General features: G+C 39.0%; 2 protein-coding genes across 13 annotated transcripts in view; both read right to left on the reverse strand.

Annotated features, from left to right (window-relative positions):
- Nucleotides 1-57: 57 nt before the first annotated feature.
- DUSP28 (dual specificity phosphatase 28) lies at nucleotides 58-3,616 on the reverse strand. The gene is given in 3 exon segments (XM_007424739.4): nucleotides 58-1,221; nucleotides 3,135-3,562; nucleotides 3,565-3,616. Coding segments are annotated over 3 exon segments (648 nt in total). The 3' UTR covers nucleotides 58-1,053.
- A 3,768-nt stretch (nucleotides 3,617-7,384) lies between these two features.
- ALDH18A1 (aldehyde dehydrogenase 18 family member A1) overlaps nucleotides 7,385-17,187 on the reverse strand; it is a 30,383-nt gene continuing 20,580 nt past the window's right edge. For 10 of the 12 annotated variants that reach the window (XM_088132578.1, XM_025164470.2, XM_025164464.2 and 7 more), the window contains 9 exons: nucleotides 15,293-15,366; nucleotides 14,516-14,615; nucleotides 13,435-13,655; nucleotides 12,943-13,080; nucleotides 11,818-12,013; nucleotides 11,452-11,573; nucleotides 10,085-10,271; nucleotides 8,766-8,912; nucleotides 7,385-8,072 (listed from right to left, as the gene is read on the reverse strand). In XM_088132578.1, coding sequence (XP_087988704.1) covers nucleotides 7,891-8,072; nucleotides 8,766-8,912; nucleotides 10,085-10,271; nucleotides 11,452-11,573; nucleotides 11,818-12,013; nucleotides 12,943-13,080; nucleotides 13,435-13,655; nucleotides 14,516-14,615; nucleotides 15,293-15,366 — 1,367 coding nt within the window. In that variant the 3' untranslated portion in view covers nucleotides 7,385-7,890. The remainder of the gene's footprint in view (nucleotides 8,073-8,765; nucleotides 8,913-10,084; nucleotides 10,272-11,451; nucleotides 11,574-11,817; nucleotides 12,014-12,942; nucleotides 13,081-13,434; nucleotides 13,656-14,515; nucleotides 14,616-15,292; nucleotides 15,367-17,187) is intronic. The other 2 variants (XM_025164469.2, XM_025164468.2) reach the window with 1 other exon arrangement.

Raw genomic sequence — 17,187 nt, forward strand, 5'->3', positions numbered from 1 at the left:
AAGTCCAAATTAACTATTTTATACTGTATATAGTACTCCCTATCCATTCTGTGCAACTCTCTATCATGCATTACTAGCATCTGAACATATTGTCCTAATAAGACAAGCAGAAGAGAACAGATACTTTTATATATGTAATGCCTCTTTACCATTGTCAAAATCTATATAGTAGATGAAGCAAGACACATTTGTAGCAAACTTACATTAAATGTTTTAAACAAATTTTCAATTTTTTATTGCAACTTGATTTTGTGCAATAATTTTCAAAGTCTGGCCTTTATGTGATTTTTCAGCTTGTTCAAGAAAAACAGTTTAACAGTATTTGTTTCTTATTTTTCGCCTGAAAAATCTTTGCAGACTCAATTTCCACATGAAAGATTTCAGGAATCTTTGTGACCAGACCAGACACAATTTGCTGTAGGTTTTTTGAAGTCTTTAACCTGAAGAATTTGGGAAAGTTATAAGGCAGTATAAGTCAGTCATAAGCCAGCTCTACATTCCCCATAACTCTTCATTATTCAAAACAACAATAACAGCTTAAAATTGGACAGAACAATGAGGCACCAGTCACTGATTTCAAACCACAGAGCAGGGCTGGGCAATCTTTTGGTAGATGGAGGCTAGAGTAAGCATAGGCCACAGATGTCACAAAATGGGAGATGCTGACAGGAATTCTTCCCCCTCACCCTTGTTTTGAGGGAGTATGATTCTGTTTAAGCAAACATCGAACTAACTTAGGGCTTCTACTACAACGCTGGCATGTTTTTTACCTCAGAATGGTGAAAAACCATGCTGCTGACATTCAACAACACCATCAGAAGAGTCTCTTGTCCCACAAAAAGGTTTGGCCAACCCACCATAATTGCATTTAATTATAGTCTTAAAATGGAGCAGATTGCAGAGATTTGAATTATGCCTTGTGATGTGCTAAAAGATTTTTACAGAAGTTTTCAGGTAAAGTTTCTTAAGTCTACAATAATACAGTAGCTGATCCGAGTTTTTTTTAATATATTAAATTCAGCTATTACCCAGAAGTATCTTAAATCTTCCTCTTTACAGGAATTTCCCAAGATTATAATCTGAATCAATATATTTCTTATGTGAAATTGTTTTTGGAGAAAGAGTTCCTTGCTGCTATGTTTGCAAATGGTCTTCATATTTCTGTAGCTGAGACCAAAATCCTGCATTGGGCTCTGCCATCGGCCTGGCATTCTTCACAATCTGCAAGGTAGGGAAAAAGCACATTGCACTGATCATAAGGACTTTCCCTCCCAAGCATTTTATCCTAGAATTATGAAGGAGGTAGCAAGCAATTGTTATAAGAAAACGTTACAGCTCAGTGGTAGGACATATATTTTGCATGCAAGAGGTCCAAGGTCCAATCCCAGCCATATCCAGTGAAAAGGATAAAACAGCAGTGAGGGGGAAGACGCCACTGGCACCCAAAGATCTACTGCTAATCAGAGCAAACCATACTAGGCTAGAAGGAGAAGCAGTCTGATGTGAAGTAAGGCAACTTCCTGGGTATTGGTCTTCCCAATAGCTCTAGCAGGGCTATGAAGTTAGAAGGCAGTTTAATAGAACAACTTAGACATTCTTCTGGGGAACCATCAACCTTCAACTTGAAACACAAGTTGAACAGTGTCTTCTGCACATGAACGTTTGTAATTTTAGTATACTAATAATCATTTTAAAAGGAGATTGATTGCAGCTATAGGAGAATCAAACAGGATAATAGTGCTATTATTTCCTTCCTTTGGTCAATGTATTCATCTTTGGATGCTGGCAGCACGTGATCTGTGTTGCTTGGGCCAGTAGCCATTTTGTTAGCTCTTATATGGCCATAAAGGAAGTTGAGAGGTTATTTCCCACCTCACTTCCTGCTTTTGTCATTTTTTTTTTCTTTCTTTCTTTCTGGTGGGAGTCAATGACCTACCATTCCTTTTCTTCTCTTCACCCGCCTGGTCTGGTTGAGGGAATGAAAATTAAAATGAGCAGTGAAATGGAATGCCTAAAACAAGCCGGTTTGTGGTTAAAACTAAGCCCTTCCAATTATTTAATCCAGTTTTCCTAGGTTCATCTGGCATATTAACTTGTCCTCAACAATGTAGTTGGGCCCTGTTTACATAATATGCTTCAGTGAATTTGGAGGGGAAGGTATGATTTGAATTAAACTAAATCAGCATTTAGATGCTTGCATCTAAATACTGGTTTAGCCTTCTGTGACCTAGCCGAAGTGCAATTTGTGATTCAAGAAAAAGATTCATTTGTGTTACTCCAAGGCAGAGAAGCCTGAGTTTACACTCATCATTTACAAAATGGATTGTTTAGAATAAATTAAAGGTAGTGAAATGATTCCAAGGAGTTCAAAGGGAAGCCCCCCCCTCCACTTTTTTTCTAAAGTCATGACTGAAGGTAACTCAGCTGAAAGCTATACTAATTCTGGAGCATGACAATATTATGAAAGAAAATTGGAAGTCTGACTCTAGCATCACCATCTCTTGTATACACACATTTCCTTTCTCTCATTGTTGCTCAGTCAAGTTTTCAAAACAACACAAAAACTGGATTCTGAGAGCAGATGAGAATATATAGCATGAGCAGCTAGCTTCCAATCTCAGGGGTGGGGGAGAATAAAATAATTTGCTTTTCATAGAAAAAGATGAACTTTTAAGGAAATAAGTGGTATCTTTCAGAAACCAGTTTGCAAGTAAAAGTAGCATGGAAAGGCTATTTCTGAAATGTTTGGCATTAAAAAAGTGATACAATACTTAAATGCTGAAGAAAGTACAAACTTCCATCAATTAAGTTGACAAATTTCATTTTATGGATATTTTTTGCTCTTGAATCAGATATGTTAAAATGGTTTACATTTAGTCCTCAGGGTTTTTTTTTTTTAAGTTCCTGTCAGAGTTAACCAGATGAGACTTAAATTAGCTATTTTCATAATTCAATTGTGTTTTGGCCCTTTTGTTAAGTTCCTTTACAAAACAAAATGCTGAATCATGATTACTGAGATGGCTAAAATATTCCATCCAGTTAAATATTTCAGTATTTGTTTCACACATCACCAAAATACAAGTCCGTTTAATCAGATACAGAAGTAATTTTTATTTTCAGCATGCTCACAATACCTCAAAGGCATCCTTCAGCCTGAGCTTTTGATGTTTCATCAAGTAAGCAGTGCAGATAGTTGCAGATCTGCTGCGGCCGTTTTTACAGTACACTAAGCACTTCCCGCCTCTTTGGATGGTGTCTTCTATGATATCACTGCAGTGCTCAAAGTATGTATACAAGTCCTCCGAAGGATCATCAAAGACAGGGATTCTCAGCAATTGGCCTGGCTGAAAGCTTGGGAAGGGCTGTTGTCTGGAGACATTGATACAGAATGTGACTCTCTCCTGAGTGAGGAGACTCTCACAGCAAGCTGACCTAGAATTGCTAATGAACAAAGAATCAGTGACCTTGCAGAGGGACATTTGGCGGTGAATGACGGTATCACAGCAAGAGAAGAGTTGCTGAAGATTTCTTGGGGAGGAGCTGAGAAGAACAGGAAACAGGGATACCCAAAAGTAGTGGGATTGTAGATTGCCTGGATCCCTTGTTCTGTAGCCATCTGTGTGCTGTGCTATATTTATTCTGCTGGCAGCCTCAAGGATTATATTACAGGCTGTTCCAACCTTCTCCAAAAATTGCAGCAAATTGATTTGAGCCTGAACATAACCTTAGAATAATAATTTTTAAAATAACATTATTAACCTGGAAACAAAAGACACTTGCTAGATCAATGAGTGTACTAACGAAGTAGGAAATAAAGTAAACTAGAATTAATAAAGAAAATGTACCGTCTGGAGAGCAGAAGAAATTGGGCTTTGCCAGAATCAGGAAATAGCACTCTTACAGGAGTCTGGAATTAACAGAAGGACTGAGGCAGGTTGAGGACTTTTGTTCTTTGGCAAAGTTAGAAACCCATAATTTTTTTTAAAAATTTCTGTATTTATTTTTGCACTCCCTTGGGGATGATTGGGTGGTCACAGTGCTTCTGTTAGCACCTGTTCAGAGCAAAAGCCATTCAGAGATGTACCATCAACTACTGTATTACTTTTGGGTAGAAACCATGTGTTTCCCTCTCTAGAACAAGCAAGCAAGACGTCCAAATAAGCAGTGAAAACAGACACAGAATGTTTGAATTAAACTTTAGAAGATAATCTTTAGAAGAATCAAAAAGGAGAACAAATCAACAACAATGGAATTGCAGTATGTGGGAGGGCAGGAGAAAAGATTCCCAGAAACTGGCACACTACAACACGTGGCTGGAGGGATGAAAAATATTCTTTAGAGATATATGTTTTTATGTTTGTGTTGCTGAATTCCCAAGTTATTCAGAGTGTTAAGATCCAATGGGCATTTGCGGGTTTTGGGCATGCATATTATGGATGATCAGAGGAACAGTAGAGGCACTAAGATGTGTCATGACAGACTAATCACAGAAATGCTAATCTCTTGGGAAAGGCTGCTCTAAAGAAGCATGAAGTAGGTTTCCTTTTTAATAAGGGCTTGAATACAGTACTGTCTTTGGTCGGTGACATATTGTAAAAAGTGGCCCACCATGTCAGCAGTTCATCTTATTGAATAGCCTTCAAAGCATACAGCATGCTCTTTTTAAATTATAAATTATCCAGAGCCCCATATATTTTGCTTCTCCAATGCCCAAGATAAAATGAAAGCATCTTTTTTTCAGTCTTCCCTGAAATTCCATCCAGAGTACATGCAGTTTTAGCAGTGGGCTTGTATAAGCTCAGTCACCATACAGCAAATATATTCAGTCCACTCCAGTCTAGCTTCAGATCAATGACCAGATCAATAACCAGGAGCAGTGTGGCCTCTCAAGACTGTAGGGATGGCATAAACTATGTATTAAAGCATTTAGCATGCTACAAGACCAAAAAACTATTACACCAAAACAGCTGATTAGATGGTATTTCTAGTATTGAACAAGAGTGACCTTGACAATGTTAATGTGCTACGTGTATCATGTTCAAGCTGATGTCAAACACGAAAAACTTAGTCAGTAGACAAATGATTATATAATGTATTATAACCCCGGTCTATAGAATTGCCATACTTACCCAAACCACATACATAGTGACACAGCAATTTCAGAATTAAACTAAGTATTTACCAGGGAAGAGAAGAAGAGGACGACCAGCAGCAAAGTGGATGGACTCAGTTACAGTGGCAATTGGTGCAATGTTGGAAGACCTGAAAGACCAGGTTAGGGACAGATCATCATGGAGAAAACCTATCTATGTAGTCGCTAGGAGTCAAAAATGACTTGATCGCACGTAATCAATAATCAAATTTACCAATCCAGAAAGATACCAATTAGTGCAATGTAAAAAGACAGCCACATAAGGTCCTTTTGTATCACTCATGTCACAGAATAGTGGATATTTCTTCTTCAACTCCTTCATTTGTCCAGAAAGTTCATAAGGAAGAGACCAATTAATACATACATAGATGTTCTAAACAATTTTAAGCTCACAAGATTAATAAAACAGAATTTGAACAACATTAAGATCAGCAAGAAAATAAAAGCAAAACAATCCTGACATGAAGTCATTCCAAAGCTGGTATGTCATTATGGAACAGTTTGTGCGCATTGTCTCAATATTCTCCCCAAAGACAGTATATACACAGACAACATAAATCAGATACCAGGTATGTGAGTGTATGGGAAAACAAGCAGCATATGTAACAAGTTTGCAGTATACTATCAAACATAAAGAAAATCAGTAAGTTAGAAAAACACGTGCAGCATTTTATTTATTGTATTTACACTCACTGCAATCATGAGACTTTGCCCCCACGTGTCAGGCCCAGCCCAAGAACAACAGTGAAACAGTTAAGTTCCTTTATTTGGTTACCTTATAGACAGAATCTTGCCAGACTAAATCTATACTACTGCAACAAGCGGATATACCTTGGGAGATTCTAGGGAGTGGCTATGCTGAACCTCTTATGCTTCCCACACTCCCCCTGCGGACTGGGTTGTCTTTTGTCTCCTTTCCCTTCCTGGAATGCACCCCCTCCTTCCTGATAGCCTTGATCTCTCACATCACCTTCCTCTTCATAGATACATTCCATCACACCATGGTATGCAGAAACAGTGCAGTACTACGTATACACATATACTAAAATTGCCAGTGCCCTGTTCCTGCTTTGGGAAAGAACTAAGATGCACCCCCACCCCCACAACCAATGAGAGTCAGAGAAGTGGGAAGAGGATTAAGGTCAATGGGCAACATAGCCCACTTCATCTATGCTCAAAACAAAATTGAATCCTTCCCACACTTGGAGCTTCACTATTGTAATTTTCTTAAACTAATTCCAATGGTAGAGAGCTATAACAGAGTGTACCAAAGACATCAAGTCCTGTCAAAAGTATAGCTTTCTAAGCCAGGAAACGCAAAAAGGATGTTGAGCTCCTGTTTGGGCATTACAGAACAGAGACTAGATTAAGGAATTTTTCCTCCTGTACGGAATGTGTAGGAATAGTAGGTTATAAATATCTGAAATATAAAAATTCAGTGCTAAGGTTGAGGTTTACCAGAATTTAGAAAACTTAGAATAATATCCATATACTTCTACATCCCCCAGAAGCTTTCATAGCTCCAGATAACAACCCTCCTTGGAAAAAGCACAAAGGACTGCCACAGTTTTCACTGGACTATTTAGTTAAGCAAAATACAGGAATACACACATAAACATACAACTTATCATTTAAAATTAAACTGAAAACTACCATGAATTGAACCTGTGAGAGATGTAATGAAAGCAGTCCAGTTCAGAAGATCAAGTGCCAATATTGGATCTCAAAAACATGACTTCATAGTTCAGTTGGAAGCTTGCTAATATGGGCAGATCAGCATCTTGCTCTGAATGCTGTCTTCAAAATGGAAATAATTACCACTTAACTCATAGAGTTTACGTGAGCTTGAAAATTAAAAGGATTTTGCACAAGCAATAATGTGAGTGCTAATCAAGTATAACTGCACAATGTGTTGCATACTATATAAATGTGTCACCCATCACTAGTACAACACAATATATATTGTGAACAAAATGGTTGAATCAACAAACTTATTGCAAGGGAGTTTTATTTGCAAAACCATGACATTTGAAAAATATGTTTCTGTCTCGGGAAATAAAATTCTATATAAAATTCATGAATAAAGTATTTGATACAAATATTCATAAAAGGGTCTTTGTGAAAACCCTCACAGATATACAACTATTACTCTCCCACCCTCTTATCCCACAAGGCAGCCAGTAATTAAAGGAAACTAGACATGAAAAAAGTTTGGAGGATAAAGACCATTCATTCTGTACCTGGAATATTTATTAAGGTGATTCAACATTTTAAATAAGACATGAACTGGTAGAACACTTTTAAAAATTAAAAGAAGATGCTACGAATCTCTAGAGGAGGAGGAAGAAAAAAAAATTCCCCAGTGTTTTTCCCAAAGCAAGAACAGCATTGGAGAAAAAAAGGCATTCAGTTCTACTTCTAGCCAAAACCTTCCCTCTGATCTGGAGTGAAGTATGGAAACGACTTGATGGTATGTCATCATCATCAAAGAAAGATCAACAGTTCTTTTTCCTGCACTGCAAGAGATCCTTTATGCATCTGCACTTGTCGCCTACAGAATGCAGTTGAGTGGGGGAGAAAAAAACTAAAGCACAGAATCCCACTTTCCACACTCCTGAGTATCCCGAAAGTTGAAAGTGCAGAAAACACTGCAAGCCTGGAGAAAGTCCATGTCCTTTCCAGGCTAGGTTCTGAAATTGTAACAGCCCTAACAAGTACCACGCTCTTCACTCAGATTCTCAGTTAGTGTTCCTCTGTGGAATGGGAAGGTTTTCATGAAGGTATTTCATGGTCCCTTGCTCGGAGAAGTCAGAAACAATGTGATTGTCCCCACGTAGCAACCACTTGGTCGTCAAAAGCCCTTCAATTCCCACTGGCCCACGGGCATGGATCCGCGATGTGCTGATGCCAACCTCAGCACCTGACGGAGAAGGATAGAACAGAAATGGATTTTTAAAAAAAGAAACAGAATAGGAAAAAAATATTCTAATGTTACAGGCCCTGTTGTCCAGAACATGCTTTCACTCATTTTAAATTCTCGCCAGCATTCATTCATTCCTTTTCTACTGCTTTCTAGCATTTGACTTGTCAGATCGTTCTCTCCTTAACATTTTCTTCTTACTCAGATTATTGCAATTCCTTTTCTGATGCAGCACTAAATGGAAAGCAGCTAATTTCTCCATGTCCAGCCAATCATTTGTATCTGATACATTTCTATTAGAATTGCATTCTTATGCTAAATGCCTGCATGTTTTCATCTAAAGCTCTTGCTTTATCCTTCATGTCATACTCTGGTTCTTACAGGCTACTGTCAACAGCAGTTGCTTCTTGATTATGCACTGGTTCAATTGCATCTCTCCCACAATACTTCCTGAACAGGGCATTTTAGCTACCTCTTACACTAGTTTTTAGCGCTCTTCTCCTTGGATAACCTCTACCTGTCATCACACACTCATCAAAATTCTTCCCGTATTTTGGCTTAAATTACTCTAATACTAAAATATTCAAAAGCTTTTCAAGACAGTTTAGCAAATCTCCTTAGCATACCAAGTATCAGAAAGAAATTCAATCCTACTTGAAATGCAGATAGGTTTAATCTCAAGACATGTTTCACCTTTTGCATTTAGCTTCAAGTGTACCCAGGGCACGTAGCACATTCCCTTACCCAGCCCAAAACGATAGCCATCTGAGAAGCGGGTGCTGGCATTCCAGAACACACAGGCACTATCCAGGTGCTGCAGGAAGAACTCTGCTGTTTTCTCTGAAGATAACCAAAGGGGGGAAAATAATTCTTACTGAACATCCTGTTTTATAATAGCATTGTGTTGATATAGGCTATTCTAATTCAGCAAGAATTACCTCTTTTGAACCTGTTCTATGTACTGCATCTATTTTTTTCACTAATGTTATGCTAATATAGTTTGCATTGTGCCTGAGCTAAGGGAACAAACAGATATTTTATCATAGAAAATTCTGTAAATTCTCTTTCTGAAAACAGAACCTGCCATAAAATGTTCCAGCGTGGGATGGTTCCTATCCTGGATGTAGGCCAGCCTGCTATCCTTCTTTCAGGATTTCCCAAAGATCCATCCAACTTTCGGTGGCCACTGGAAGCACTAAATCCTCACAGGAGTCCTCCCTCTCTTCATTGGTCTCCACCCCCTCTTAGTTTTAAAAGCATTCAAAGAACCAGCTCCAAGCCCTGCTGATAATTCCCAGCTTCTCTATGGATGCATTGTTTTGGCCAACAGAAGGACTCGTACCCAAAGAATGAGTGTAGTGTTATACAGTTCTCTCCAAACAGATCAGTGGAGGAAGCATGGAACAATGGGCAGCTGAGAGCTCTAGCAACAGTGAACAGCCTTGGGGAGAAATAATTAAACACTGGTCATAGGGAGGCCTCTTTCAGATGTTACTTATGGAATAAGGATGCCACGACATGGTCCATTTGCATTTCTCTGGAAACATTAGGAAATCCAGACCACATAAAGGAAGATGACAAGAGCACCTTCCCTTGTGAGCCTTACTCACAGATCTGGGACTGGAAATGCTAATGAGGAAGCAGCCGTAGCCAGAGGCATTGGCAGGAGACCAGGGGGGCAAGTGATAAAGTGTGCATTGTGGCATTATGATGCAACCTCTGCCCTTACATACTTCTCTGTGACATTGTGATGCAACTACAACAGGGCAGAGCTTTTGTGATGTCATGATGCGGTTTTGTCATTTTGTCATTATTAGGATTAGGATATGGCTGTGGCCCATATCTTCAAATGTTACAGGACATGCAAGGGAAGAGAGGCACACATTGTGAGGAGTCTCACCCCCTTAAACAGGAACTTCAGAAGCAGTCTTCATGCCAACTGATGCCACCCTGAAACCCTCATACAGACACATGCATTTCAATGCACCAGGGTAGTCAATTTTGCCACTAACCGTTCTCTGTGATGATTACATCTGTGTGGGAGCTCCCATATTTGTGAATGTGCTCAATAGCATCCTGTACACTGTCCACCACTTCAATGCAGCACTCCAGGTCCCCATATTCTGTGCGAAGTGATTTTACCTCCGAAGGACTAAATGTTAGATAGGAAGCAAATTTGGGTCCAGCATGTATCTTCACCTGGTGAAAGACAAACACACTTCATAGTATGTTCTTTTTCTAAGCATTTGCTGCACAAAAAGGTTGGCTACATACCCAAATCACACATTATACAATGTGACTTGCCTAATCATGGTTGGTGGAATAAGCCATAATTAGGTTTGCACATTTTACTAAGCCATAAGTCACAGGTTATTGACTGTGCTTTCATACAACCAAACAAATCATGTTATTTATTTGTTAAATTTATATTGTGCCTTTTCTCCAGGAGCTCAAGGTGGCTTACATGAGGATCTCCCATTATTTTATTCCCACAACAATGACCTTGTAACGTAAGCTGGGCTGAGAGGGCGACTGGCACAAAGTTATCCAGAGTGTGAATCCAGCCAAGGTGAGTAGAGTGCTAGATGTGTGTTTGCATGCAGAATACCTAATTCAATCAGTGGCATTTCCAGATAGAGCCAGAAAAGTCCATGTTTGAAACTTGACAGAGCCACCACCAATCAGTGAAAATCAATTTTCTCCAACCTGGGATCTTCGGGATGCATTGGACTGCACCTCTCAGAATTTCCAGGCTGCATACATTAATTTAGCTTTGGACAATGTCTTACATTCCTCTCTATGTGTTTCTGGGGGGGAAAAAACTCTCATTGTTGGGTCAAATGTTTTTAGTCACAAAAATGTACAGAGTAACCTAGATGAAGAACTTCCGTCTCATTTGTGGGGCTAGTTCATATCTGCTTGTTTCAGTCAATGTATAAGGCTCTCAGCTTAAGTTGTGGAAAAAATTCTTTCACTATCCAGCCCTATATCCTGCTTCAAGAGTATTACACAATAATCAACCCATTTTTATTGAAGAATACTGTGTTTCCAAGGAATTATATTCAGGACCCTCAAAAAGAACCTCATTTCCAAACGTCTATTTTCTATTGCTGCCAATCTAAATAGGACTGCAAGCATCTTGAGAATCCCAAAGCTAAGATGCTCCATTAGAAAGCCTGGCTTCAATCAATATGTGCTATCAGGGCAAACAAATGCTACCACTAGTTTGCTAAATATGATATGACACCTTACTGCCTTTAGAAATTTCTCAGTGTATGCATCTATAGCATCATCCTTTAGACAGCACCCCACGTTGCATAGAAATTACTGACAGGCAATTTTTTATACTTAACCTACACTGGAAGCCATCCTCACTTGCCTGTTCCACCCGCAACATGTCAATAATCTGATCAAATACAGGAGTTCTCAGCAAATCCCGATGTATTAGCAGTGTCTCCAAAGCATTGCAGGCTGCAGGATATTCACATTTTGAGTCTCTCACTGGAAGGAGGATAGACAATTGGTTTAATTCAGTGGCATGTTTTAAAGATGCTACAAAGCACTCTTCTAAGTGGTGCCCTCCAGATGTGTTGGACTATTGCTCCCATATTTAAGAATTCTGGCAGGTTTACTGTACATTTGGAGCAGAAGGCTGCTCTACAACATCTGAAATATATAGATATATGGAAACCATGGGGATAGTTCATCTCCTCCATGCCCACTCTTAAGAAACAAAACCTCTCACCTATTCTAGTAACCTTCTCAACACTGGCGTCCAAATCCACATACACATGGCAAATCCCTTCACTGTGCCCCATCACCGGGATTCCTTTGGCTGCTTTTTGGATATCCCGAACCAGCTGAGAAGAGCCACGGGGAATGATCAAATCTATCAGTTTGTCTAATCGGCAAAGATCTTCCACTTCCTCCCTGGTATTCACCTGTAAAAACCAAACCAGTCAAACCACAAATACTAGTTTATATAAATACACATACCTAAGTGAATTCTGTGAATGCGTGAACATTCAGCATGAGACTAAACACAAAACAGATGAACAAAAATATTTCTGTCAGGCCGCTATGCAAACATATTTTAGTTATTTTTTAAATTATTTATTTTGTATCAACCATTGCAGTGGCTAAATTCCCCTTTATGGGGTATTTTTATTCTGTTTTCATTCTTCTTTCATCCTATTTTTATGATGTTTTCAATGTGTGCTTTTGTAATCACTGTAAATCACTTTGAAAGTCTGAAAGTAAAAGTTGTTTATAAACACTGTTCACACTATTCATGAAGTCCTATTTGATTTTGGAAGCTGATGTGTACAAGTGTGAACAACAAGCTTGTTAAAACTCAACTCTAGAGAACAAATGTCTGGAACAGCCTGTGCAGCCCGTCACAAATTCTCAAGTGGAAAAGCCTTGGGTGGTCCACAGTCTCAGATGAAGAACATTCGCACAATTCTTGCCTGTTCCAAAAGAATTCCTTGCACTGCACAAATCCTTAAGTTGTGACTGGCTTTAATGATTTGATGCAGAGCCATCCATTAAGCTGAAGCTCAGCAGATTGCAATTAGAAAGGGAAAAAAATCTGTTTCAGATGCAGTAAACTGCAACATATCTTTCCAACAGAAAACAACTTTGTTGAAGTTTTTTTCTATCAGTAATTCTCACTTTATTTCCTCATCCAAGTATCAAGTTCCAAGTATCAAGCTTTTTCTTAAACACAGAAAAAGAGCAGTACCATGTTACTTTTACTCTTCTTTCCAAAATACATCTGATTTTGACATCAATTTGAGATTTCCTTACCTTACAATGCCTTTTCCTACTGGAGTGACCCATTCCCCATATTGTGTTCCTAAGCACTCACCAGCTGCACTGCATCCTTCACCCCATGAATTGAAAGTGCTTCTTGAGTCAGGTGGTGAAGGATTTGATTGCTGTGTAAAGCCTCTTTGCCTCCTTTGAGCAACAGACCATTTCCACTAGCAATAGCCAAAGCAGATACCTATCAGGAGAAGAGAGAGACCAACACTAAAGAACAACATCACAGTACCACTTTAGTCTACCAGAACAGCCTCTTTCCATCTGGCACCCTTGAGATATGTTGGACCAAATCTCTGAGAATTCCCAGGCACATTGTCTAGTTTTTCTCTATTATTGCATAATACCAAATGAATTATGATATGAATCCACTAGGGGAAGATCTGCCTCATAAATGAAATATATACCATACAAGCATATGAGTTTGAGACTGAAATTCTATTTTGGAGAGGCAAAAATATTACCAAAGAATTGGTAAAGAAGGTATATTTCCATTTCACAGTAAACAATATTAATACTGATAGAAATGAGACCATACCTGAGGAAGGCAATCAGGGCGGGATTCAAAAATCACCAGCAAGACCCCAATAGGCACAGTCACTTGCTCGAGTTCCAAATCCTTTGCTATTCTCGTCTTTCTAAGGACACGGCCAACGCTATTTTGCGAGGACGCTGCAATCTGACGCAGTCCTATGGCCAAACTATTCAGCTTGGAGGTTGATAGACTGAGTCTCTTTAACAAAGGGAGAGCCAATCTCCCTGAAAAGGAATCAGAAATCAAAGGACACAGATCAAGTTGCAATAGTTAATGTGATCCACACTAAGGCAACTATGGTAAAGTTAAAATACATAGTAGGAAAGAAATCTTTCCCATTCCTGAACAGGGGACATGGTTACTCATTCTAAAGTGCTAGATGTCTTTTTCTTACTTTCAATGGCTAATACAAAGGGTACAAAAGAACAAACCATGGTCAGGAAGAAAGTACAAGATGATCTTAACTATAGAGTGGTTAAATGATATCACATATCACTTAAATGAGTGTTCATGTCTGAAATCTTATAAGTGATCAACACCAATATGGCAGTGATCATATCTGCAGCCATCAAAACATAGCCAATTCCTAATTTATGAAAAGCTTCCTCCCCCTCCACCAAAGAAGAGAGAAGAGAGAGGAGAGAGGAGAGAGGAGAGAGGAGAGAGGGGAGAGGGGAGAGGGGAGAGGGGAGAGGGGAGAGGGGAGAGGGGAGAGGGGAGAGAGGAGAGGAGAGGAGAGGAGAGGAGAGGAGAGGAGAGGAGAGGAGAGGAGAGGAGAGGAGAGGAGAGGAGAGAATAGAATAGAATAGAATAGAATAGAATAGAATAGAATAGAATAGAATAGAATAGAATAGAATAGAATAGAATAGAATAGAATAGAATAGAATAGAATATTGAATTGAATTTGGGCTCCCAAGTTTTGAAGAAATTTGGTCAAATGTTTCTGAATGCTTACAGATCCCTTTATCAATCTCTGCAGGATGTGAAAACAAAAAAAATCAGCCTCAAAAATGCCCTGTCATTAGTGAAAAAATCATTCCTATCCCATAAACAATGTTAAACTTCCTGAACCTTTCTACAATACCTTTATTCTCAGCCTCTTCCAAATCCTTTTTGTTGGCCTGAAGAATCTCTTCTCTCTGGTCTGTCAGAAGATCAGCAAGATGATAGATGATCTCAGCTCTCTATAGTAAGATACACAAGAAGCCATCTGGCATTTCACTGCAGTTAGTTTGATAAGCTATCTTTCCACAGCTTGAATTTAGTTGAATCCAGTTCCATTGGTCACTATTTATGCAGAACATACCCAGTGCTAGAAATGGAGAGCCTCTAGTCCATACATCAAATGTGGGCTGTTATATCACCCCACCTGGTCCACGGGCTCAAGTAAAAGTTCACTACCTTCTGTTTTCTCAAAGAAGAGCAGCTGTTGCAAACATCCTGAAAGCATGATTCCTGGGCTTTGCTACAACTTCAATCTTCCTTAGAAGCAGACATTTTAAGGCGCCATTATATCATCCTCCATGGGAGGTGCATAAAAAGGATCCAATTTCAGCTTTTTGCAAATTTGTGCCCTCCAAATGTATTGGGCTATCATCTCCATAATTCCTATCCGTCATGACCAATGGCTATGCTGAATGGGAATTACAGATGGTGTTCTCCAAAACATCTGAGAGGACAACCAGATTGGGGAAACCAGACTGGGGAAAGTTGCAATATTCTTATACAAGTACTTTTGTATAGAGAAAAATCCATATTAATACTTCTGCAAGACTTATCTTTGGATAGTGCTATCGAGCTACAAACACCTACAGCATATTCGAGGGCTTTACAATGTTTTGTATTACAGCTGGAAAAGTACCTGCTCAGGCTGTAGTGCTGCCAAACTTCTGCCTCCTGTTCGAGCCATTTCTGCCTGCTGTTCTACCGTTGGTCCTTTTAAAATCAAAAGGACGGACATTATGTAGTAAATACCGATGTGTTATTTCCAGTCACCATGTACTACAAGGATACTATTCTAAAAACTTAACCATATTTGATACCCATTATAAGTTGGAGAGCATAAAAATCCAATTATCAAAACAAAACACCCAGCTGTAAACTAAATATAACTAAAGAGGGCTCCATAACCAGCCTATCCCAGGGCTTGGGAGAACAACCAAATTTTTAGTAGTTTCCTGAATGTCATAAGTGGGGGAGCCACATGAATCTCTGGAAGGGATGTCATTCCCAAAGGCAGGTGCTGCAACAAGGTGTGTATGCTTCCTGGGTCCTGTCTTGGGTCCTGGACACTGGATTGTACTGGATGGGCAGAGCCGATGGGGAGAGGGGTAGTTCTTCCAGACAGCCAGGCCCTATGCCATGAAGGGCTTTGAAGGTGACAACCAGCACCTTGAATTACACCTGGAAGCTAACTGATAACCAGTGAGGTTTGCAAAGCAATGGGGCCACATGAGCATAACTCCAACTCTAACCCTACCCCTAACCTCTATCCCTTTTCTTAATAGCTTGTGAATCAGTGAGATGGCTGCTCCTTTCCCAGATAATTAAGAATGTGTAAGTGAACAGATTGTTATAAATGGTAAAAACACAATACCAGCCACATTTTGGTCAATATGCCAGACATAATTAAAATCAATTTTACCCCAAGCACATTCATGCTATTCTATGCAAGCTAGGTTCTCTTATCTAGAGACTACCTTGCACACCAACATTCCTTGTTTGTTTCCTACCACCTAGAAGGTACATGTGGCATTCAAACACATTCAGGATACCACTCACATTGAAGATATGAGTATGTGTGTAGTTCTGTACACAGATGATGCAATATTATTGGCTGAGAACCCAAGTGATTTGCATCCAGTGTTAGAGTATATGATGCAATGAGTATGAATCTCAAAATTAATGCACTAAAGATCAAGTTAGTTTTAACAGGAAAAATGGAGTGATAAATTGCAAGTTATACATAAATACTGAAAAATTAGAGCAAGAATATTGAGTTGCATACCTTAAAAGGATGTTTACTAAAGATGGGAAAATATATGAATAAATTTTAAGGTGTGCAAATGTTGGTAGAAAAGTTGTGGGTTTCACATATGCTGTTGTGAATAATTAATGCTGCAAGAAGCAAAGATGTCGATGTATCTGATTGGGCTGCTACCGCCCACTTTGTTGTATGTAAGAGAGTTGGGTATGTCAGGTATAACATAAAAGTAAGGGGAATATATTTGAAATGGCATACTTGAGAAGTATGCATGGAAAAAAACAAGAAGACGTAAGGTCAAGAGAGAATGGATGGTAAATTAATGTGGATGTGGACTTGAAAACAAGTATATAAAGAAGAGTGAATGCGCTAAGAAAAGGGGGAGATTAAGAAATAAGCAACTGGATGGAGGTGAGCAGATCCTCAAAAAGCAAGGAGTGAGAAGTTTAAAGAACACGCAATATACGGATTGAATGTGATTGGTTTGCCAGGACAAAAATCCATGGAGAGGACAGTGAACAGAAGTGATATTAACCAGATCTAGTTACGCAGCCTTTTCTGGTTTTATTTTATGCCTTTAATTTATTTGGCTTACTATGTATGTCTTAATAAATTTATGAGAGGTGTGTTGTTTTCTTCCTCCTTCCTTCATTTCTTTTGTGTATATAAAATAAAATGAAAAAATAAATAGGTTAACGTGTCCCCATCAAAATTCTGAAAGTGTCATAATGCTCCCCAATTCATAGATACCAAGCTAACATTCCAAAAGAAAC

The sequence above is a fragment of the Python bivittatus genome, unplaced genomic scaffold (assembly GCF_059951505.1).
Source record: "Python bivittatus isolate LINGU-HERP-01145 unplaced genomic scaffold, Pbiv_v1 ctg000980_np1212, whole genome shotgun sequence".
NCBI classification, from domain to species: Eukaryota; Metazoa; Chordata; class Lepidosauria; order Squamata; family Pythonidae; genus Python; species Python bivittatus.